This window comes from Somniosus microcephalus, chromosome 27 (genome assembly GCF_052327205.1).
Source record: "Somniosus microcephalus isolate GS21.2 chromosome 27, FLI_Smic_1.0, whole genome shotgun sequence".
NCBI lineage: Eukaryota > Metazoa > Chordata > Chondrichthyes > Squaliformes > Somniosidae > Somniosus > Somniosus microcephalus.
In genome coordinates, this window is record NC_141013.1 from 16,938,826 (window position 1) to 16,963,821 (window position 24,996).

The 24,996-nt window shown below is 44.2% G+C and overlaps 1 protein-coding gene across 4 annotated transcripts in view; it reads right to left on the reverse strand.

The window, feature by feature from the left end:
- Positions 1-24,996, reverse strand: part of agbl1 (AGBL carboxypeptidase 1) — a 268,365-nt gene that overhangs the window by 129,594 nt on the left and 113,775 nt on the right. For all 4 annotated transcript variants that reach the window (XM_085968576.1, XM_085968575.1, XM_085968577.1 and 1 more), the window contains 2 exons: positions 10,557-10,701; positions 7,614-7,764 (listed from right to left, as the gene is read on the reverse strand). In XM_085968576.1, coding sequence (XP_085824702.1) covers positions 7,614-7,764; positions 10,557-10,701 — 296 coding nt within the window. The remainder of the gene's footprint in view (positions 1-7,613; positions 7,765-10,556; positions 10,702-24,996) is intronic.

Genomic DNA, 24,996 nt, shown 5'->3' on the forward strand with positions numbered 1-24,996 from the left:
AGGGTCGGTATCTGGACGACTGCTATTTTTGATCTACATTGATGACCTGGACTTGGTTATACAGGGCATAATTTCAAAGTTTACAGTTGACACTGTGATGAAATATGCCATTCATCACTCATCGGTAGTCTCTGCCTGTGACTGTGGTTTGGTTTCAGTTTCATTTCCCTTACCTCAGTTCCGTTTCCTCACCATTGTATTGTATTGTGTGTAGGGCTCCGCCCATACCTGGCCCCTATGTAAGCAGGCCCAGCCTGCCTCACATCCAGTACAGCAGACCTCTGGATGGAAGATACCTCTCCACTGTGTGTTACCTTCTAAGTTAATAAAAGCCTTGTTTTGTTCCGCTAACATTGAGTCTCGGATTTATTGAGGCACATCAGACACAAAACTTGGGAATTTAGTAAACAGTGAGGAGGATGGTAACAGACTCCAGGAGGATGTAGAAACATAGAAACATAGAAAAATAGGAGCAGGAGTAGGCCATTCGGCCCTTCGAGCCTGCTCCGCCATTCAATATGATCATGGCTGATCCTCTATCTCAATACCATATTCCCGCTCTCTCCCCATACCTCTTGATATCTTTTGTGTCGAGAAATCTATCTATTTCCTTCTTAAATATATTCAGTGACTTGGCCTCCACAGCCTTCTGTGGTAGAGAATTCCACAGGTTCACCACCCTCTGAGTGAAGAAATTTCTCCTCATCTCAGTCCTAAATGTCCTACCCCGTATCCTGAGACTGTGACCCCTCGTTCTAGACCCCCCCAGCCAGGGGAATCATCCTCCCTGCATCCAGTCGGTCTAGCCCTGTCAGAATTTTATACATTTCAATGAGATCCCCTCTCATTCTTCTAAACTCTAGTGAATACAGGCCTAGTCAACTCAATCTCTCCTCATACGACAGTCCTGCCCTCCCAGGAATCAGTCTGTGAACCTTCGCTGCACTCCCTCTATGGCAAGCATATCCTTTCTTAGGTAAGGAAACTGACTGGTGAAATGGACTGACACATGAAAGATGAAATTTAATGCAGAGACGTGTGAAGTGATGCACTTTGGAAGGAAGAATGAGGTGAAGGAATATAAATGGGAGTAAAAGAACAGAAAAACTTCAGGGTGTAAATACACAAGTCTTTGAAGGTGCCAGGACAATTTGAGAAGGCTGATAAAAAGCATACAACATCCTTGCTTTATAAGTAGACGCATAGAGTACAAAAGCAAGGAAGTAATGCTAAACCTTTCTAAATCACTGTTTAGGTCTCAGCTAGAGCACTGTGTCCAATTCTGGGTGCCACACTTTAGGACACATGTCAAGGCCTTGGAGAGGGTGCAGAAAAGATTTATTACAATAGGTACCAGGGGTGAGAGACTTCAGTTACATGGAGAGTCTAGAGAAGCTGGGACTGCTCTCCTCAGAGCAGAGAAGGTTAAGGGGAGATTTAATAGAAGTGTTCAAAATCTTGAACGGTTTTGATAGAGTAAATAAGGAGAAATTGTTTCCACAGGCGGAAGGTTTGGTAACCAGACACAGATTTAAGGTAAATGGCAAAAGAGCCAGAGGTGAGACGAGGAGATTTTTTTTTTACGCAGCGAGTTATTATGATCTGGAATGCGCTGCCTGAAAGGATGGTGGAAGCAGATTCAATGGTAACTATGAAAAGGGAATTGGATGAATATTTGAAGGGGAGAAAATTGCAGGGCTACGGGGAAAGAGCGCAGGGAGTGGGGCTAATTTGTAGCTCTACCAAAGAGCAGGCACGAAGGGCCGAATGGCCTCCTTCTGTGTTGTAAGATTCTATGATTCTGGCTATTGCCTTCCCCCTTCAAAATCTTCTGCATACACATAGCACCTGTGACATCCTCAGGGCATCCCAAAGCGCTTCATAGTTAATGAGTTACTTTTGAACTGTCATCACTGCGGTTATGTAGGCAAGTGTGGCAGCCAATTTGCACACTATAAGGACCCATAAACAGCAAAGAAGGTAAATGATCAGATAATCTAGTTTTGATGGCAATATTGGCCAGGATATTGGGAGCGCTCCCGTCTCTTCTTTTAATAGTGGCATAGGATCTTTGACATCCAACTGAACAGTCAGGACTTTGTTTAACATCTCATTGGAAAGACGTCACCTCCGACAATGCACCACTCTCTCAGTACTGCACTGCAATGCCAAGCTAAATCAGAGGGGAATTTTAACTCTCCCTGCTGGCCGGGAACAGAGCGGGTGAGCAGTTAGAATGGAGCGGCTCTATTCCACGCACTGTTCCCATTGTTCATGTCCTGGAGTGGAGTTTGAACCTACAACCTTCCGACTTTAGAAGTGAGAATGCTACCACTGAGTTAAGTTAACGTTACATTATCAATTAAAGTACTAACAGCTCAAATCAGCTCAAATTAGTAAGGCAGCAAATAAACAAGTTTACTCAGTTGCTAAACAGTTCCTGGTATTGAACAGCTGAAATAAATTAAATTAAAGTCAAAATACAATAAAATAAACACAAATATCTGTCCTTTCACCTGAATCACTGAGGCTAAACTCCACACTTTCCTGGCCTTGCATTCTGCATTGTCAGCTATGGCTCAGTGGGCAGCACCCTCACCTCTGAGTCAGAAGGTTCTGGATTCAAATCCCACTCCAGAGACTTGAGTGCAAAAATCTAGGCTGACACTCGAGTGCAGTACTGAGGGAGTGCTGCACTGTCAGAGGTGCTGTCTTTTGGATGAGATGTTAAACTGAGGCCTTGTCTGCTCTCTCAGGTGGACGTGAAAGATCCCGTGGCACTATTTCGAAGAAGAGCAGGGGAGTTATCCCCAGTGTCCTGGCCAATATTTATCCCTCAATCAGCATCACTAAAACAGATTATCTGGTCATTATCACATTGCTGTTTGTGGGAGCTTGCTGTGAGCAAATTGGCTGCCGCGTTTCCTACATTACAACAGTGACTACACTTCAAAAAGTACTTCAGTGGCTGTAAAGCGCTTTGGGACTTTCGGTGGTCGTGAAAGGCGCTATAGAAATGTAACTCTTCCTTTCTTTCTTTGCTTGGTCTCTCATTACTCAAACAGTACCACACTGATGTGCACTGGCATTAGATGACTTTCAACAGCTACCGAAGGTTACCACACTAGTCACTTAATCCCTCTTATGTCCTTATACTAATTGTGAAACTCACATCTTTTCCCTCGTGATTGTATTGTTTTGTTCAATTTTTCAAATCCGTGACTTGGATGCTTCACATCCCTAGTGACTGGGGCTGTTAAGGTTCAAGGCTTATTCAGTAAATAAGGAGGTCAGGGGCTGAGCGAGAATCAATTTTTTAAAAGTGCAGAGCCTAATGAAATGGATGATACGGATATAATTGTTTAAGCATCTGTGTGTTTGTGGGGTTCAATGTTTCAGGCTGGGATTGGCAAAAAGAATGCTAATAATGTTCTGGGGATAGAAAAATGGAGGAAGTCAAGCAGAGAAAAGTGAGACTGACTGAAGGAGCTGGTGTTCTTGTATATCACATCACACCACTGTCATTGAAATATCAATTTTCAGAACAAAGCAGCCTGCAGATTGGGTTTGAGGGGAAAGCGAAGTGCAAATGTGCAGCAGTTTGGTATAAATCTGCCGCAGAACCTAACACAACTCCTTTCCGTAGGCAAATAACAATAGCTCCAGAGTTCAGGGAGGGCCAATAATATAATGACAGAATGAAATATGGCACTGTAAAAAATGCAGCACATTCTGTGAAATGTTTGATAGTTATTTTCCATAAAATTGTTTGTAGTCATATCATAGTCATAATCAGACATTAAAGCATTTTTACTGAAAAAATAATTTTAAGTAAAAGGCAGGAGACAAATTTTAATTTTCCTGTAAGTTTTTTCATTATCCAACAGGTTGACAGATCTCAGTGTTGTGAATGGAATAGATTCTACTTCAGGCATTTCGTATCAGCATTAAGTGACAAAAGCTCAGCTACAGCACGGGCTAGGTGCACGGTAAAGCTCCTCTACACTGACCTATCAATCACTCCTAGGTGAAATACAGCACAGTTAGATGCAGAGTAAAACTCCCTCGAATTGCCCCAACAATGTGCCTCAGCCCTGACATTACAAGACCATCTCCTACTGCACCAGTGCAACATATTTCCACACTCTCTCGAACCTAGGAGTGCTGTAGCCAATCAACACACTCCTACCACTGCCCAGCTGAAATCAGCCAACCCAACATAGACTGGGAATCAAACCTGGGACTTTTCTTGTAGCTAATTATTGCATAAACTGACTGATTCAGCCCAAGGTGACATTTAACGATTGTCTGGATTCAAACTCTACTTCCATAGGTGAAACGGCAGTGTACTAAATCACTATCTCACCCAGTCCCTTTAACCTACTGCATTAACCAGTGTCTCCAACCCACTGCCCCACTCAAGCTCTTTAACCCACTGTGTCAACCAGTCCCTCTAACTCACTCCATCACCCAATTTCATTATGCCACTGCAGCACCCAATCCCTCTAACCTACTGTCACTCAGTCCATTTTGCCTAATTTACGGTGCTCCTCAGTCCCTCTAACCCACTGCAGCATCCAATCTCTCTAACCCACTGCATCATCCAATCTCTCTAACCCACTGCATCACGCCAGTCCCTCTAATTCACTGTGTCACCCCATCCCTCTAACCCACTATGGAACCTATTCCCTCTAATTCACTGCATAACCTAGTCCCTCTAACCCACGATGCCACACAGTCCCTCTAACCAGCTCTTTAACCCACTGTGTCAGCCAAGCTTTCAAACCCAGAGCATTCCCCAGTCTCTCTAACTGACAGGTGAATCATCCGACCCTGGTAAGCGTAGCACTCACCACAATGGAGTGGTGCTAATCACGTGGCAGTAATTGGGTCTTGTGCCAAGAGCTCGCTGCCAAAGGGGGGAGGAGCAGCAAATAGTGCGTAGCTTAACTCTTAAAGGCTCCTGCCGCTATTTAAAAAGGCCCACATGATTGGCTGTGCAGAGGAAAGACGTGATTGAAACATGGAGCAAGTCTGAGCCTTAGAAACTCAAAAGTTTACAGCACAAAAGATGGCCATTCGGCCCATTGTGTCTATGCTGGCCTTTTGCTAGAGCAATCCAAATTTAGTTCCATTGCCTCGCTGGCTTCCCATGGCCCTGTATCTCCCTCTGCGTTAAATGTTCATCCAATTTTCCCTTAGAAGATACGATGGTCTTTGCCTCAACTACTCCCTGTGGCTAAGCATTCATGCTCCAGAAATTCTCTGCCTAAAGAAATTTCTTCTAACAGCTCTCCTCACTTTGAGTGACAATTTCAAATTGATGAACTCTCATCACTAACTCGCCAACCAGAGGAAATTGACTTTTTCCATTTCACTCTATCGAAACCCTTCATAAATTTAAAACCATCTATTGAATCTTCTCTTAGCTTTCTTTGCTCCATTGGAAACACTCCAAGTGTTTCTGGTCTCTCCTCGTTACTATAGTTTCCCAACCCTTGATCTTGTTGAATCTGTGCCCTTTAATATTCTTTCAAAAATGAGGCACCCAAAACTGTGCACAGTACTCTAACTGTGCCCTAACCATTGCCTTGCACAAATTCATCATTAGAGCACTCAAAAGTTCATGTTTTATGTTTTTTCAATGAGGGTGCTCTGTGTGAAAATGGCAAAGGGCTGCGCATCTACAGTGATAGAATTTGGAAAAAAAGTGTCTGAACATTTTATAGCCTGAGGCAGTGAAGCAAGCTCCTGAAAAATAAATACCCGAAGCTAGAAAGTCTGTCCGCACCACTCTACCACCAGAAATGAGGCACAGCAGAGCTTACACCCCCCAAACCGCTCCCGCCATCAGCTCTTCATATCCTGGGTCAAGTAGGGCTGGGCCGTACGCCAGTAGCAATGTGACTGGGTCCTGTGAAACTGACAGCATGTCAGGGGGGGCTTTTCGCTGCTTCATCAGGGGGCGAACAGGCTGGTACGACCTAAGACTTTAGTGCCTCCAATACTGCTGGGATGCTGCTCCCTCACTGGTGGGCCCGTATTCAAACGCAATCACTCCCCCTGGGATTCAATCACAGAATCACAGAAACCTCACAGTGCAGATAGAGGCCATTTCGGCCCATCGAGCCTGCACCGACACATATCCCACCCGATCCCCGTAACCCCTACACCAACACATATCCCACCCTATCCCCGTAACCCCACGTATTTAATCCCCCTAACACTAAGGGTCAATTTTATCATAGCCAATCAACCTAACCCACACATCTTTGGACTGTGGGAGGAAACCGGAGCACCCGGAGGAAACCCACGCAAACACGGGGAGAATGTGCAAACTCCACACAGACAGTCACCCGAGGCCGGATTCAAACCCGGGTCCCTGGCGCTGTGAGGCAACAGTGCTAACCACTATACCACTATTGATTGCAATTTGAATGCTGTATTGTGGGGCCCACAAGGTGTCAGCCGTGGCTCAGTGGGCAGCACTCTCGCCTCTGAGTCAGAAGGTTGTGGGTTCAAGTCCCACTCCAGAGACTTGAGCACATAATCTAGATTGATTCTTCAGTGCAGTGCTGAGGGAGCGCTGCACTGTCAGAGGTGCCGTCTTTTGGATGAGATGTTAAACCGAGGCCCCGTCTGCCATCTCAGGTGGACGTAAAAGATCCCGCGACACTATTTCGAAGAGGAGCAGGGGAGTTATCCCCGGTGTCCTGGTCAATATTTATCGCTCAACCAATGCCAAAAAGAAAAGATCTTGCTGTGCATAAATTGACTGCTGCATTTCCTACATTAAAACAGCGACTACACATCAAAAAGTACTTAATTGGCTGTAAAGCGCTTTGGGGTGTCTTCAGGTTGTGAAAGGTGCTATATAAATGTACATTCCTTCTTATTTCTGATGCAGTATTCTTCAGCATAAAGAAAACAAAAAGAAAAGTACTCTGAACAGTTCAAAAGCAACATCGTTATAGCAATTCAAAGTTTCTGTTCCGTGGGCCTTAAAATTCATTTGCACCTGTCAGCTGCTGTTTAACAATGTTGGCTGCCTCTTCTATACTGAAATTCTCAGTGCTGAGCTGGACACAGACAAAAACATCAGGAAATCCAACATCATTACACTATTTGAATATTATTATAACATGGCCATTCGTATTTGGACAGGCAATTCCTACCCTCCCTGTCGTCTCCAGTGAAAAATCACCATTAGCATTAAGAGGGGCGGGAATGGACTGTTACACCGCCGGGAGAATCTCCACATGCTTCTGCCCTTGTGCTCACTCCAATACAAGAAGAAATCAGGCAAAAATATATTGGAAAACCCAAACACTACACGCTTATTTTAGTGGGATCTGTTGCCCGGAGCAGTGAGTTAGTTCACTCTTTTGCACTGGAAAAGCAACAGCCGCACCCCCACCCACCCCCCACCCCGAGAAACTCAGCCCCACAAAGATGGGGGAGGAGGGGGCGATAACAAACATAGCAGCACATAGCACACCTACACATCAGCTTGGTGAGATACACCGACATTCTAATCAGCCCCTATTCTCAGTAAAATGCATCGACTAGAAAACAGATCTGCGTGGAAAGCAAGAAATACGCTGCTTACTTACAAAATTGATGCAGCTGCTCAGGGTGGGACCCAGGGCTTGCAGTAACCGTGATCACTGGACAGTTGTTACCCCCGAGTGTGGAGCACAATATCTGATGCCTGAAGTAAACCTGTTCAGGGTTCAGCGACTCCTCGAGGAGATGCAGGTGAGTCTGGAGCAAGGATAGAGATGAAACCTCGATATAAATGCATTGTGTTAGATTTCCGTGTCCATTTATCTTTGTCGATCCTCCTGGAGCCAAATGCCATTTTTCAACTGAGTGAATGGGCTGGTGTAAAAAAAACACTTTCATCTGAAGGCCAGTGAGCGAGGGGCCTTGGTGTGATCGTTACCGTCGCTACTGTCAGTGGCTCATTATTGAAAACGGTTTTTAGCCCTAACTCACGCTGCTGACGCAGATGAAGTGTTCCAAGCTGCAACAGAAACATTCTTTGCATAATGGCCACTGTATGAGACATATAAGCTGCTGGTCATTGGTTGACTCATTCTCACATGAATGACCACTTGGCGAAGCACAGCCGACCAAGCTAACATGGATCAGGAAGACTGACTGAACTGCTGCTGCTGACTGAAGATTGCCAGAGGACTTGTGTCTTTTGGATGAGACGTTAAGCCAAGGCCCCATTTGCACTCTCAGGTGGTCGTAAACAAAATCCCATGACACTATTCGAAGAAGAGCAGGAGCGTTCTCCCGATGTCCTGGCTACAATGTATCCCTCGACCAACATCACCAAGAGCAGGTCATAGAAACATAGAAACATAGAAGATAGGAGCAGGAGTAGGCCATTCGGCCCCTCGAGCCTGCTCCGCCATTCAATGCGATCATGGCTGATCATCCAAATTCAGTACCCTGTCCCTGCCTTCTCCCCATATCCCTTGATCCCCTTAGCCTTAAGAAATATATGTAACAGTTCATTTATCCTGTTGCTGTTGTGCGACCTTGATGTGCACAAATTGGCTGCCATGTTTCCCTAGGACTGTGACTACACTTCAGAAGTACTCAATTGGCTATGAAGTGCTTTCAGATGTTCTGAGGTCATGAGCGATGCTATATAAATGCAAGTGCTTTCTTTACATTGAGCTAGGTGGTGGAGGTTCGGTGGGGGTTGGGCGGGGAGCTGTGCACTGTGTTAACGCTGGCGTCACTCTTGCCCCAGCACCATGTGAGTCTCAATTCAAGCCTTATTTCCAGTTAGAGATCAGACTCGCTCCTAAAATTATTTAGAAAGGAAATAAAAGGTCCAGCTTGAATACATTAGCACCGCACAGCACAAGCGATTCAGAATAATTTGTCACCATGAAGTGGAACGATCCTTTTATTCACATAAATTTTTTATTGAGAAACAAATTCGGTGTTAGATTCCATTTCAATATAATTTTACTTGAAGAAAGAAATCCAATTTTATTTTACAGTGAAATCTAATCTAATCTAAAGTACACCTGTAACAAATTCTTTTGTAAAAATAATGGCTGCTCTCACATCGTTCTGGCTCACATTTCCAAATGATTAAAAACCTTTCATGTCACTCAGTGCTCAATGTACTTAAGAGATAGATGATGGAAATTTGATTTTCACAGAGCATCATTTTATAGCATCATGCTAAAGCCACATCTTGATGGCTGGGAGAGAGGAGTCAGACCTGGGCACAGTCAGGTTGCTAGAATTGATGTCTGAGTCTTAGGACCAAAGGAAGAGCCTAGAAAGTCAACAGAAGCAAGCCAGCAATGATCCCGCTGTCAGACTCAGCAGTCCGCTAGCTACTGCCACTCCGAGGGAGCTCACTGTCAGACTGGCTGCTACCACTCTCATACATATGTAAAGAAGGACCCTGTTGGCTCCGGGCACGTGTCCCTAGTGCCTGCTCAGGAGAGCAAGTTAAAATCGCGGATGTTGCGATCATGGTGGCTTTTGGACAGGTAAGAGGCAGGACAATTTTAACTGCCCACCTGCCAGGTTTCTACTGAGGGAGTAGGGTTAAAAATCGCCCTCTGTTTCTCTCTCCACAGATGCTGCCTGACCTGCTGAGTATTTCCAGCATTTTCTGTTTACACTGGGAGCCTGGCTCTGGCTCCAGCCCATCAGAAATGACCAACCCTAAAGTCACATCACAATGGCCAGGGCAACAACACAGAGACAGAGATATCGGGGTGACCAGCAGCTGGTGAAACTGAAGCTGGAAAATGTTTGAATTTCGCACTTGCAGTTTATGACATCAGCTAATTTAATTATTGCTTTCCACAACAAAATAAATCATGCTTTGTTAGTGGAAATGTCTTTCCATTTAATGTTTTACAATATACAATACAGTGTGACCGTCTTAATACAGGGTTATGGGACTGGCTTGTCTGACTGTTCGGAGAAAGGAAGGAAAGAAGGAAGGAAGGAAAGAAGGAAGGAAAGAAGGAAAGAAAGAAAGAGGGATGAAGGAAAGAAAGAAGGAAGAAACAAAGAAAGAAAGGAGGAGGAAGGAGGAAAGAAAGAAAGAAATGCCAGCCCATTACTAGATTCAATTAATTCAGTTTCACAACTTGCCATGGTGCAACTACACTACTGTGTATTCTACACATGAGAACATATATGTGCACTATACATGCCTGTGTAATACATGTGAAATCTGCATAGGTGTGAAATGGTCAATTTTTGAAGTGGAATCACTGTTGTAATGTGGGAAACGTGGCAGCCAATTTGCACACAGCAAGCTCCCACAAACAGCAATGTGATAATGACCAGATAATCTGTTTTAGTGATGTTGATTGAGGGATAAATATTGGCCAGGACACCGGGAATAACTCCTGTGCTCCTCTTCGAAATAGTGCCAGGGGATCTTATACGTCCACCTGACAGAGCAGATGCTGTCTCGGTTTAACGTCTCATCCGAAAGGTGTGGTCACTGGCTTATACTGCAGTGCTTTTCCACAGTGTATTATAAGAAAGTTGCATACCATTAGTGTTGAGTAGGTGTATGGGTAGTGGTATGCCAGGTAGCAGACATCCTTCGAGTGCAGGAATGTGATGGTGAAGGTCAAGGTGTAGTACGATGTTTCCTTCTGTCCTCTTACAGCTGCACCAGATCTGCAATAATGATTTCTGAGGAAACAGAATAATATTCAGCTCTATCTGTGCAAAGAATCCATTTGTTCTACTTTGTCAAATATGCTACGTTTCAAATAAGCAATATTATAGGCAAAATGCTTAATTACATTTCACAGCTAGGTACATTATATAGGTATGTACATTACACACATGTAGATTACACATGTATGTACATTTTGTAAGTATGTACATTACACAACTGTACATTTCACACCTATGCAGATTTCACATGTATTACACAGGCATGTATAGTGCACATGTATGTTCTCATGTGTAGAATACACAGTAGTGTAGTCAAGTTGTGAAACTGAATTAATTGAATCTGCTAATGGGCTGGCACCATAAAAAAAATCACCAGGAAAGCTGTCAGGTTGTCACAGAAACATAACTGGTTCACTAAAGTCCTCACATAAAGGAATCTAACCTAGGCAGGACTCCAGCCAAACGCTATGTGGTTGATTCTTAATGCCCTCTTTAAACGGCTTAGCAAGCCACTGAGTTGTATAAAGAATGACTACCAAGTAGGCGGCTCACCAACCAGCTGCTCAAGACATTGGTTGGGCAGCCTTGCTGGCATCACCCACACCTCGAGAACAAATTAAAAAAAACATTTCACACGTATGTACATTAACCAGATACGCCCATTTCATAGGTATGTACTAAAAGGTATGCACATTACACAGACATGTACATCACACAAATATGTACATTTCATTAAGTACGCACATTACATATGCATGACATTGCACAGGCAGGTACTTAACATCTTAGCAAAGTTAAATTGCTGTCTCTTACATGCATTTTGTTCGAGCAAATATTCATTTTACTTTCTAAAATGTTAGATACTGTAATTGTTTAAAAGGCAACTCTATTTAAAAAATGAATAATTAAAATTGGTATAAGCAATTTTAAAGGATGAAATTCTGAAAAAAAAAGTGGCAGCTACAAGATCATCATTTCAAGTGTTGCATTTTGAGAGATCATCACATTAAGACCCTGCATGATCCAAGGTTATCCGATGCCTACAATTGATGGTGTGCACAGAAAGTTAGCCTAAACCCTTCAGAGTGGGGCGATTACGCCGGCACCTCCCCAGCCAGTGACAATGTGAAAAATAATTAAATATCCCAATTCTCTTACAGAAGCTATTAAATCATAGCGATATTGTACCATGCTTTTAAATGACTTTCATTAAACATTAAGGATATCTAATGGGCCTGCACAGTAGACATTGAGCAGATCAAGATGATTTAGAATATGTCATATGTGTAAAACCTGTAGCATCAGTTAAAATGAAAGAAACATTACAACTTAAAATCAAACATCCCCCAATTCCTGTCTCATGGGATTTCCGGGATCATTTTACAGAGGCAATCAGAGATAGCAATTTGAAATGAACTCTCCACTTTTCTCACTCATCCAGAGATACCATTCCTGCTTTTGCTCATTTTTACATTTCAGGCTGAGAACTGCAGTCGCCAATATTCGTGAATGAGCTTAGTGTGCTCGGCTGACAACCCTCTGTCTGTCACTTTAACAGCGGTGTTAGCCCATTTAAAATAAAGAGGTTAGCGCCTCCATTAAACATAGCAAAGGAACGCCACATGTGCACATTGCGTGCTTGTCCACTAATACTGCCATCCGTAATTTCAAGGTTTGTGTTGTTCTCATCCTGTTGTTCTCATCATCTGCAGGATGCCTTTGTTTGATTAGACGCTCCTCACCCTGTTCCATGCCATGGGTGAGTCGGGTAACAACTTGGACTACAATCAGTTGCGGCTCAAGAAAGTGCTCTATTTTTTTGCTGCTAGATTAGTTTCTATCCATCCCAATGGAACCAACAATGGCAGTTCATCCAAAATTAGAAGATGATACGCAGCAGCCATATTGAAAGCTGCAACTGTTGGTAACTTTACTCCAAATTACCAATGTGTGAGAAGCTCCTGGCTTTACGCTTCTTCTGGTGCTATTAATACCAATTTGTATTTCCAGTGTTGGTTTCACACATTCCCACTGGGGAATTCAAAACGCCCATTCAGCTTATCGGAGTGGAATGAATGAACTCAACTCACGCTGCATATTTCAAATTTTAAACTGGCAGAGCCATCTCGCACTAGAAATCACACTCCAAATAGGTTCTGTTACAGCCTGGGGGCTGAGTTTGATGTGTGTCAAATATTTTCTGTAAGCTTGGGGAAAAAAATGAGCTCGCACTGCCAGGCAATGGACGAGGAGGCAATTTGCTGTCGTCTGAGAGAATTCTCAAACATTGTAGCATGAGGCAATCTGTGCAACAAAACACTGCACTGCATTAGATCAACACTCTTACTGAATGGACAAATTGGAAATGGATGCAAACAAAATGCTCTTGGCACCAGCCACGCAACCGTGCGCATGAATGTGACGGCCAAAGGATCCATAGGAGAAAAGGACCTGATTACTGAATGTTACAGAAATGGTTATAGTTACACACGGGGAAGAGAACAGGCAAAACACTTAAGGTTTCAACTCTGTGTGTGAAATGGGATGGAAAATTGACGTGAAAGGGAGAAGAAAACACCAGGAAAAGTGAGATAAATAAACTTCTTATTTTAAAGACTATATAAACCTTATAAGAAAAGTGCCCAATTGTACTATGAACCTATTATATATTAATATGAACCTCATTACAAGCTTAGGTAGTATTTGTCAAAAAGGAACTTTATAAAACTGTCTGTGTGTGCAATTATTTACAATGCCACTGTGGTTCAGTTCATGACTGGAATAGGGAGGATTTTCCTAACCCTTGCCCCAAGGGAACACCCAGTTTCCCAGAAGCAAAGGTCAGAAAAAAAGAGGCAGTGACCTGGGGAACTAGGTCTTCACCCCTTTAACATTGCCCCAGGATTCCCAGAGCGTCCCTGAGGCGGAAGAGCTTGGCCTGTGCCGACAGTAGGTGCTGGCCAATTGCTGGCATTCAAATGGGGTGGGAGAGAGCATTTCAGTCTCCCGCCTCATTTCTTTGATTGAATGTTGGTTGGGCACCCCACAACAGAGGCGCCTTGTGCATTGAGTGGTGCTGGAGTTTTGCTAAGTGAGAGAGTTCGGATAAGTGGAAGGTGAGGGTGTGTTTTTTGCTCTGTTTTGTTCCCCACTCCCAGGCTTGGACAACACTGCGGAGGTGGAGCAGCGAGACGAGTCAACCAAACAGGCCCCACAGACAGTATTCAAGGAGGAGGTTGGTGATCAGCTGGTTGGTTGGTTTTCTTCCTTCTCTTCTCTTTTATACCTTTAAGTTGGTAAGTCCTATTGGATAGTGGTGTGATATTATCATCTATATCTGGGCAGGGTCTTCATAACTAATAATAAGAAATTTAATTAATTATATAGAATGGAGCAGGTGATGTGTTACTGTTGCGAGATGTGGGAGCCGGTGGTCCCCATTGAGGCTCACGGTGATTACATCTGCGACAAGTGTTTGCTGCTAGAGGAACTCAAGCTCCATGTTATGGAGCTTGAGACCGAGCTTCAGACACTGCGACACATCAGGGAGGGGGAGAAGTTCCTGGACTCTATGTTTCAGGAGATGGTCACACCTATGAAGTTAATTACTGCAGATGTAGTCCGTGGTCAGGGACAGGATGGTGTGACTATGAGTGAGGAAGGTACAGGGATCCAGGATGTAGTGTTGAAGGAGACACAGCCCTTGTTCTTGTCCAGCAGGATCGAGGTTCTTACTCCCTGTGAGGGCGGGAGCGGGGACTGCAGAGAGGATGAGCAACCTGGCCACAGCACCGCGGTACAGGGGGCCATTCAAGTGGAGGGAGTAAAAAGAAATGTTGTAGTGGTAGGGGATAGTATCATTAGGGGGATAGATAGGGTTCTCTGCAGTCAAGAGCGGGAGTCCCGAAGGCTGTGTTGCCTGCCCGGTGCCAGGGTTAAGGACATCTCTTCTGGGCTGGAAAGAAACTTGGAGTGGGAGGGGGAGGATCCAGTTGTCGTGGTCCATGTTGGTACAAACGACGTAGATAGGACAAGGAAGACGGTTCTGTTAAAGGAGTATGAGCAGCTAGGGGTCAAATGAAAAAACAGAACCTCAAGGATAATAATCTCTGGGTTATTACCTGAGCCACGAGCGAATATGGCTAGGATAAATAAAACTAAAGAGTTAAATGCATGGCTCAAAGACTGGTGTGGGAGAAATGGGTTTTGCTTCTTGGGACACTGGCACCAATACTGGGACAGGAGGGAGCTGTTCCATTGGGACGGACTCCACTTGGCCAGTGCTGGGACTAGAGTCCTGGCGAATCATATAACTAGGGCTGTAGAGAGGGCTTTAAACTAATTAGTGGGGGGGAGGTTTCTAGAGAGCAAATAATAGAAATGACAACAGAGAAGGTCATAGACTTAGGTAGCAGTGGGGGAATTAAAAAACAGAATGTGTCAGGAAGGGACAGAAGGTATGGAGCAAAAAGTAAAGTACTAAAAAGGGAAAAAACAGGAACTAAGTGTTACAAAACATATTTGAAAGTTCTTTATCTGAATGCACGTAGCATTCATAACAAAATGAATGAGTTAACGGCACAAATAACGACATATGGGTATGATCTTGTGGCCATTACAGAAACATGGCTGCAGGGTGACCATGACTGGGAATTAAACATACCAGGTTATTTAACAATCAGGAAGGACAGGCAGGAAGGGAGAGGAGGTGGGGTGGCTATGTTAATAAAGGAAGGAATCACTGTAATACAGAGAAATGATATTGGGTCAAAGGAGCAGGGTAGTGAAACAGTTTGGGTGGAGATAAGGAATAATAAGGGGAAAAAAACACTAGTGGGTGTAGTCTATAGGCCTCCGAACAGTTGCAACTCTGTTGGACGGAGTATTAATCAGGAAATAGTTGAGGCTTGTAATAAGGGAACAGCTATAATTATGGGGGATTTTAATTATCATATTAACTGGACAAATCAAATTGGGCAGAGCAGCCTTGAGGATGAGTTCATTGAGTGTATTAGGGATGGGTTTCTTGAGCAGTATGTAACTGAACCGACCAGGGGGCAAGCAACCTTAGATTTGGTCCTGTGTAATGAGACAGGATTAATTAAAAATGTCCTAGTAAAGGATCCCCTTGGAATGAGTGACCATAACATGGTTGAGTTCCATATTCAATTAGAGGGTAAGAAGGTTGGATCTCAAACAAGCGTGCTGAGCTTGAATAAAGGAGACTATGAAGGTATGAGAGCGGAATTGATTAGAGTGGACTGGGAAAATAGATTAAAGGGTAAGACGGTACATGATCAGTGGTGTACATTTAAGGAGTTATTTTACAACTTCCAAAAAATATATATTCCACTGAGGAAAAATGGTGTAAAAGAAAAGATAGCCATCTGTTGCCAAATAAAGTAATTAAGGATAGTATCCAACTAAAAACAAGGGCATATAAGGTAGCCAAATCTAGTGGGAGGATGGAAGATTGGGAAGTCTTTAAAAGACAGCAAAAAATAACTAAAAGATTGATTAAGAAAGGGAAGATAGATTATGAAAGTAAATTAGCAAAAAATATAAAAACAGACAGTAAAAGTTTCTATAGTTATATAAAAAGAAAAAAGGTGGCTAAAGTAAATGTTGGTCCCTTAGAGGGTGAGACCGGGAAATTAATGGTGGGAAACATGGAGATGGCAAAAACACTGAACAATTATTTTGCATCAGTCTTTACAGTAGAGGACACTAAGAATATCCCAACACTGGACAAACAGGGGGCTCTAGGGGGGAGGAACTAAATACGATTAAAATCACTAAGGAAGTGGTACTTGGTAAAATAATGGGACTCAAGGCGGATAAATCCCCTGGACCTGATGGCTTGCATCCTAGGGTCTTGAGGGAAGTAGCGGTAGGGATTGTGGATGCATTGGTAATAATTTTCCAAAACTCACTGGACTCAGCAAAGGTCCCGGCGGATTGGAAAACTGCTAATGTAACACCCTTATTTAAAAAGGGTAGTAGGCAGAAGGCTGGAAACTATAGACCTGTTAGCCTAACATCTGTGGTTGGTAAAATGTTAGAGTCCATTGTTAAGGAGACAGTAACGGGACATTTGGATAAACATAATTTAATAGGACAAACTCAGCATGGTTTCATGAAGGGGAAGTCATGTTTGACAAATTTGCTGGAGTTTTTTGAGGAAGTAACATACAGGGTGGATAAAGGGGAACCAGTGGACGTAGTGTATTTAGACTTCCAAAAGGCATTTGACAAGGTGCCACACAAAAGATTATTGCTCAAGATAAAAAATCACGGAATTGGGGGTAATATTCTGGCGTGGGTGGAGGATTGGCTCTCTAACAGAAAGCAGAGAGTTGGGATAAATGGTTCATTCTCAGATTGGCAACCAGTAACTAGTGGTGTTCCGCAGGGGTCAGTGCTGGGTCCCCAACTCTTTACAATCTATATTAACGATTTGGAGGAGGGGACCGAGTGTAACATATCAAAGTTTGCAGATGATACAAAGATGGGACGGAAAGTAGTGAGCGAGGAGGACATAAAAAACCTGCAAAGGGACATAGACAGGCTAAGTAAGTGGGCAGAGATTTGGCAGATGGAATACAATACTGGAAAGTGTGAGGTTATGCACTTTGGCAGGAAAAATCATAGAGCAAGTTATTATCTTAATGGCAAGAAACTGGAAAGTACTGTAGTACAAAGGGATCTGGGGGTCCTGGTGCACGAAACTCAAAAAGTTAGTATGCAGGTGCAGCAAGTGATCAAGAAGGCCAATGGAATGTTGGCTTTTATTGCTAGGGGGATGGATTATAAAAACAGGGAGGTATTGCTGCAGTTGTACAAGGTATTGGTGAGACCGCACCTGGAATACTGCATACAGTTTTGGTGTCCATACTTAAGAAAAGACATACTTGCTCTCGAGTCAGTACAACGAAGGTTCACTTGGTTAATCCCGGGGATGAGGGGGTGGTCATATGAGGAGAGGTTGAGTAGATTGGGACTCTACTCATTGGAGTTCAGAAGAATGAGAGGCGATCTTTTTGAAACATATAAGATTGTGAAGGGGCTTGATCGGGTGGATGCGGTGAGGATGCTCCCAATGATGGGTGAAACTAGAACTAGGGGGCATAATCTTAAAATAAGGGGCTGCTGTTTCAAAACTGAGATGAGGAGAAACTTCTTCACTCAGAGGGTGGTAGGTTTGTGGAATTTGCTGCCCCAGAAAGCTGTGGAAGCTACATCATTAAATAAATTTAAAACAGAAATAGATAGTTTCCTAGAAGTAAAGGGAATTAAGGGTTACGGGGAGCGGGCAGGAAATTGGACATGAGTCTAGGTTCGGAATGGTCATGGCCCTGTGGGTAGTGGAGTGGGCCCAGGGGCCGTGTAGCTTGGTTCTGCTCCTACTGTGTTCTAATTCTGTGTTAGATTTCAGGAGATGGTTTTATTCCTGTTCCTGACTGGGGTGGAGATCGACTTTACAGAAGGTAAGTACTGTAGAAAATATAGGGACAGAGTGATCTCCTGGAAGAATTTCGATCGCCTAGATGGGTCGGAGAGGAATTTCCCAGATTTTTTTTCTCCTAAATTGGCCATTGGGTCTTTATCTGGTTTTTCGCCTCTCCCGGGAGATCACATGGGTTCGGGTGGATGCACAGTGATAGAAGATTTGAGGTTAGGATCAGATCAGCCATGATCTTATTGAATGGTGGAGCAGGCTCGAGGGGCCGATTGGCCTACTCCTGCTCCTATTTCTTATGTTCTTATGTTCTTAAAACACAGCACTGTGGCCTGCCCCTGGACTCCTGCTGACTGGAGGGTCTCCGGGGTCCCGTGGGCAGGCCAAAGACTTGAGACGAGGACTCCTTTGAGAGCTTTTACTGCGCAGGATGTCTTAGTCCAATCTCCAGCCAGTCCTGATAAGCAACTACATGTCTAAGAGACCTGCTAGCTACAGCTGACTTGCCTGCCCTTTCTATCACCATTGCTCACTGCCCGGGGGCGGGCCTGCATCAGGGATGCAAATGGCCTGCGACAGGAAAACTTGGTGATCCGAGAACTGGGCACGAGCAGCACACTGCAGTCATAGGCTCCTGTCTAGGACTGGGAAAGTGGGGGAAGGGGAAAAAAACCTGCCCTAATATGTGCATCAGTTGATTATAAAATATACTGTTTAATTTATTGTACAACATTTTAATATGATTATTGCTGTGAATCGATTTACACAATATTGGTAATGGAGCTTTGAGAGAACCCATTGCTCAAAGGATTTTCTAGGATGATGCTCTGGATGAAGCTCCAACTTTAGCTATAGGCTCACTGGCTGGTCTTCCACTGGTGTGGTGAGCAGATGGACCAGAGAGCCAACCTGCCCCACCAGCTGTGTCATCCCAATGATCTCATCCTAGCGTATCTCTGGTGACAGTGCTCACAGCAAATCGGATGATACGCGGATCGAAAAGTACAGCAACAGTATAGGAATTAATGCTGCTGAGGTTGTGTCGCTGTAGGTCTGTAAAATGTAATTGCTGAAGCAAATGAATGGCGAGGCCATTCAGAGTTTAATTGCCATTCAAACTGCAGTGCAGCCTTGGTTTTTTTTGGGGGGTGCGATTGCTAAGGTCAATTAAGAGGATGCAGGCATTCAGTATTTTCTAGTTTTAGGGTGCCTCTGTATATGGCAACTTCTTTCATTATCTTTCTTTTTGAAATGTGACGCACAAATTCAAAAGTAATATTTAAAGCATTTCAAATTGAAATGCATACTTTAGGTACCATTTTTATGACATTATAAATAGATTATGCCAAATTTCCAGGTCACTGTGCGTCTTGGTATCTCCATCCTGCACAATGTCCTCGGCCAAATAAAACAGGTCTCAATAGCCTCAAGGCTCTGCATGCTATTGAAGGGACAGCATCTATGTTTCTTGTGGCATCAGTGTGGAATATGGAGCCTGGCTGGTGCATCTTTGGTGGCTGCTATTGGTTCCCCATCACCCGGGGATTCAACACTCTCTTGGATCTCCTTGCTGTCCTCCTTCTAGATGATAACTCTCTCAGGGTTGGATTAGTCAGGCCTGGGTGAATGTAACTCATCTGTGGAAACACGAAGGAGATTGTTCTATTAATTATTCTGAACTACGCATGCACTGAGAATACAGAAGATCTACTGTAGACACCAGAGTGGCACAAAATAATTGATTCTGTTCCAGTGCAGAAGATTAATGTACACAGGACATTATGCATGTGAGTTTAAGTATTTGCAACCAAAAGAAAATGTTGAGAAAGAGATTAAAGATGGTATTGTGAGCACCGCTTTCACACGATTACCATATAGGGCATTCGTTAAAAATGAAACTATCTGGCACTTACAAGATTGTTTTGAGCCTGAGGACGTGTTGTCTCCCTCGCTGAGCAGATTGACATATTTTCAAATAATCCACTCATGGCAAATAACTATTTTTGGAGGGATCTTCATAGTTTCCTTGCTGTGATGTGGCTGTTTATTGTACTTGACGTAAGAAAACTACGAGGCACTTGGTCTGAGTATTAAACAAGGCTTTAATCAACTGTTTTTCAACATGGAGATCTAGTTGTGTCCTTCACTAGTTCCTGTTAAATAATGTCCTGAGCAAGCTGGGCCCATGCCCAAGTATTTATACTCTCCCTGGACAGCGCCACCAGCAGGCCGCCCAGTATTACTTTATAAGTCATTTCCACATGAATGACAAGATTCATGTCAGTACTCAGCTTTCATCTTTGACGCACTTTGAGAATTCATCAATGCGCTTGCAATCACCCTATGCCTTTTGTGGTGTTTTTTTGTTGTTGCAGTACTGTGTGGTCTACTGCTTCTCCTGGCTCATGCTTGCGCTGAAAAAGGGTCTCGATAATGAATGAATGAATTGTTTGATTAATACAAAAAGTTCACCTTCAGCAAAACATAGTGGTTTTCACTTTGGTTATTTATTTTCTGCCTTTATCGTTATCTTGTTATGGTCATTAATACAACTTGAGCACCTCAGTCCTGCTAACTGAGAAGTAAATGCTTCAGGCAGTGTATCCAAGTTTGCACCATTAGTGACTGAGTGGTAACCCTGTGCAAAGCTACATGAAGTATTTTAAAATATAGTTTGCAAATAGATCCTAACATGAGTTAGGAATGCAGATTGTTTAATGAGTTCAATCTTTTCAGGCCAAACTTTCTCCTTACTATGGAAGTGCTGAGCCAGTGAGGATTTGTCAAAAATATGTGACTTTGCCTTGTTTACGGGATGAGTGAGATGGCATTTTTAAAAGGGCAACTCCACCATAATTATATTTCTGGAGCAGCTGAAGTGTCGTATTTTGTCGAAACGAATATGCTTTCATCGGAGCGAGCAATCTTCAGAATGTCAGAAAAGACACAATCACATGGGTTTTAAAAGAATACATGAACACATTGTAGTCTTCCTTGAGTCAATGTGGAAGTGTACATGCATCGTCCACAGTGAGATATTCAAATGTGTTTTCACAGCATGTCAAGCAGGGTCTGGAGTTTGCTTCAGTTAGTTGCTGCCAAGGTCTTGCTGTATTCCGTAAGTGAAGACTGGGAATGATATAGCCTCCTTCACTTTTCTATAAAGCAGTCAAGTTTTTTGATGGAGACACACACAAACAAGATTTGAAATATTTCACTGCTCCCGCAGCTGCAGATAGAAGGTTAATGGCTCCTGTTCAGGAGGGTCCAGATCGAAGTCAGTGATCCCGTCGCTGAAATTGCTTCAGTCACGTGTAGCACATGACATACAGGAAGTGATGTAATACGGTTTCTTGGAACAATTAAAGATTTATTCGGAAATGGGTTCATAAGGCATTTCTGTTTTGAAGCCCAGGTGACCTCATTAGATTTTTTTGATTAAGTTACTGACCTTATGGATAAGAATACGATAACGATGGTATTTACTTGGATTTTCAGAAGGCGTTTGCGCCACATAACGATGTCTGCACAAGGGTCAGGCCCATGTGATAGATGGAAATGCATTAAGTTGAATAAAAGAATGATTCGTTGAAAGAAAACAGCAAGTAATAGTAAAAGGGAAGACATCAGGTTTGGAGTTGGCTGTTACTAGTGTTGTTGCAAGGATCAGTATTGGAAGCAATGCTGGGTTTTTTTTAGCAATGACATCAAAATGTGTGCAGTGATTTATAGACAGAAGTGACTTGTAATCCATAATTTCAGTCATCATGCTACAGTTTGTTAGCAGAGCGCAGGATGATCTACAATGACCCAATCAAATGTGACTCGGGTCACGGACGCTGTGGTTCTCGAGATTGAGAAACAAGTCCACTGATTTCCTGCAGCTTCATCAACAGAATGATCTTTCAGAGCTCAAGATAACAAAGGCAAGAATCATCCCTGTTCCATGATGTGACTGACGTGTCCACCAACGTGCAGCCCTCGAGCAGTCAGTGTTGGCACGAGGCATCGGGCCTCCCAGTTCCATTCATGTCATCCTACTGCAATCAATGTGAGAAGAATGGTCCGTGCATTCAGAGAGATGTACCACTTTGATACAGATGCCCCGAATGTTCTCTTTCCGCGAGTTATCTTTATGATTTTCGATTTTACCATTGTTAACAACATGTTGGCAGAAACTGACTATCCATATGAAGGGTCCCGCCTCTCAGAATTGGGAGCTTCAGACTTGAGTCATGTGCTAATCATCACGCGTTTCTGGTAAATGTAAATGTAGAACTTGCTGATCGCACACTTGATTGGAGCAGCATCGTGTGAACGCTCGCACAGATGCTGACAGACTTGCTGAGTATTTTCTATTTTTACTTTAGGTTTGCAGTTTCTATTTTTCTCTCAAACCTACAGTAGACTCCAATATAAAATGGTTAAGCAGCGATAATTCTATTTTAAACTCTTTCTATCCCAGTTAAAATTGATGTGGCTATTTTAACATGGGCGGTTTGATTAATGCACCATTTCAGGATGGCCAAACCATGGATACACCTGACACACTGGCGTACTGTCCAACAACCACAGTGATGATGGAGGGGTGGAGGTCCATTTTGAAAATTTCCCCAGTCTTCAAGCAATACTGTGGATTTCATTCATTTCCATTAGACCCAGCAAAAATAATGGGGGAAAAATTCGGTTGCTTTGCGCCTCGTTAGCACCCTAAGAGGGCGCTAACGGGGCACAAAGCAACTAGCGCCCGGGCGCGGTGCCGCCAATGCCTCCCGCGAAATTCTGCGGGCGGTTAGCGGTGGTGGTAACCGTTAGCGCCCCACGGCACTGCGCCACCGGCGATGGCATCATCGCTGTGCGCAGTGCCCCACTCGCGCCCCGGCCGCAATCTTCAGCAGCGCCCCCTGACTTACCGCCGCACGCTATGTCCGACGGGGTCAGGGGGGCCTACCTGCGGCAGGGGAGCGCTAGTTAAAGGCGAGGTGCCGGGCGGCCATTTTTGTTGCTGGCCGCCTGCCAGTACCTGCCCCCGCTGGCATCGCTCAGTGAGCCCAGCACTTCTCTTGAGTGCCGGGCTCTTTTGCCGGCACTCCGATCCCTGGTGGCCCAGCTGCGCTCCAGGTCGCGCTGCGCAAGGCCCCTCCCCTTTATGAAGGGGAGGAAGGCCTGCAGTACCGCGGCACAACGTGCCGCAGCACCGCAATATTCCCTCGCAGCACCCCAAGAGGGAGGCGGGGCACTTCCAGTAGTACCCCGCTTCCCTCTTGAGGCGCTACCGACGAATTTTGGCTGCGGGGGGGCTAATTTCTCGGGGCGCTCCTCCGAAGTTAGCACCCCAAAGGGGGGAGTGACTCAATTTTTCCCCCAATAATACTTTAATTTTAACTGCTGAAGATTCTCCATTAAAAATCTTCATTTTTTTTCTCCTTTTCTCTACTCCAGGTCCCTCTCACCCTTCAAATCAGAGTGCAGATCACTTTGAGCCTCAAATCTGTCCTCAATGGTCGTCAGCACTAGTCCAATAGTGTGGTAGATTCTGGGAAATGCCAGTTTCTCCTCCTGCACAGCCCAATGCAGAGCTCCATCGAGCAGCCCAGACAAAATCAGAAAACTCAACAAGCTAAAACAGTGACGTTCACGTTGAGAGATGGGCTTGATTTTGTCAATGGGGACGTGATGGAGGCGGGACTCCCACTTTTTGGGTTGTAGTCCCGCCTCCATTGACTTGTGACCAACACATGCTATTTTCCCTTGATTGACCTTGTTAAGCTCGCCCAGTGGGCTCAGCAGGCCAATTAAGGGACATCTGGTTACTGGTGACGTCAGCGATTGACATTTCATCTGTCAAGAGCTTTTGACAGATGAAAAAATCAGCGTTTGACAGCTCTGTGAAGCTGTCAAACACTGACAATCTGTCTTCTAACTTGAGTCCTTCTACTCAGACTCAGAGAGCTCTCATAGAAACATAGAAGGTAGGAGCAGGAGTAGGCCATTCAGCCCCTCGAGCCCGCTCCGCCATTTAATGAGATCGTGGCTGATCATCCAAATTCAGTACCCTGTCCCTGCTTTCTCCCCATATCCCTTGATCCCTTTAACCTCAAGAAAATATATCCAACTCCTTCTTGAATATATTTAATGAACTGGCCTCCACCGCCCTCTGTGGCAGAGAATTCCACAGGTTCACCACTCTCTGGGTGAAGACATTCCTCCTCATCTCAGCCATAAATGGCTTACCCCTTATCCTTAGACTGTGACCCCTGGTTCTGGACTCCCCCGCCATCGGGAACATCCTTCCTGCATCTAGTCTGTCAAGTCCTGTTAGAATTTTATAAGTTTCAATGAGATCCCCTCTCATTCTTCTAAACTCTAGCGAATATAAGCCTAATCGACCCAATCTCTCCTCATACGTCATTCCTGCCATCTCAGGTATCAGTCTGGTGAATCTTCGCTGCACTCTCTCCATGGCAAGAACATCCTCTCCAGACCAGAAAGCAGAGGCTGCAGCTTTTGACAGTTCAGCGGCCATTCTGCTTTCTGTGCCGGTGAGCTGAGGGACTCCCGAGAACTGAAGGAAGGAAGCCTGCAGGAGAAAGTAAAGGTAAATAAAACTTATTAAAACACTTTACACTTACCTCACACACTTACCTCTGCACACATGCACCCATCACTCACCTGCACAACGGACATCTCGACCCTTCCAACCCCTGCAGACCGACGGAGGAGTGGGCAGTTTCCATACAGTGACCACAGGAGGAGTGGACAGTGTCCATACAGTGACCACAGGAGTGGGCAGTGTCCATACAGTGACCACGGGAGGAGTGGGCAGTGTCTGTACAGTGACCACAGGA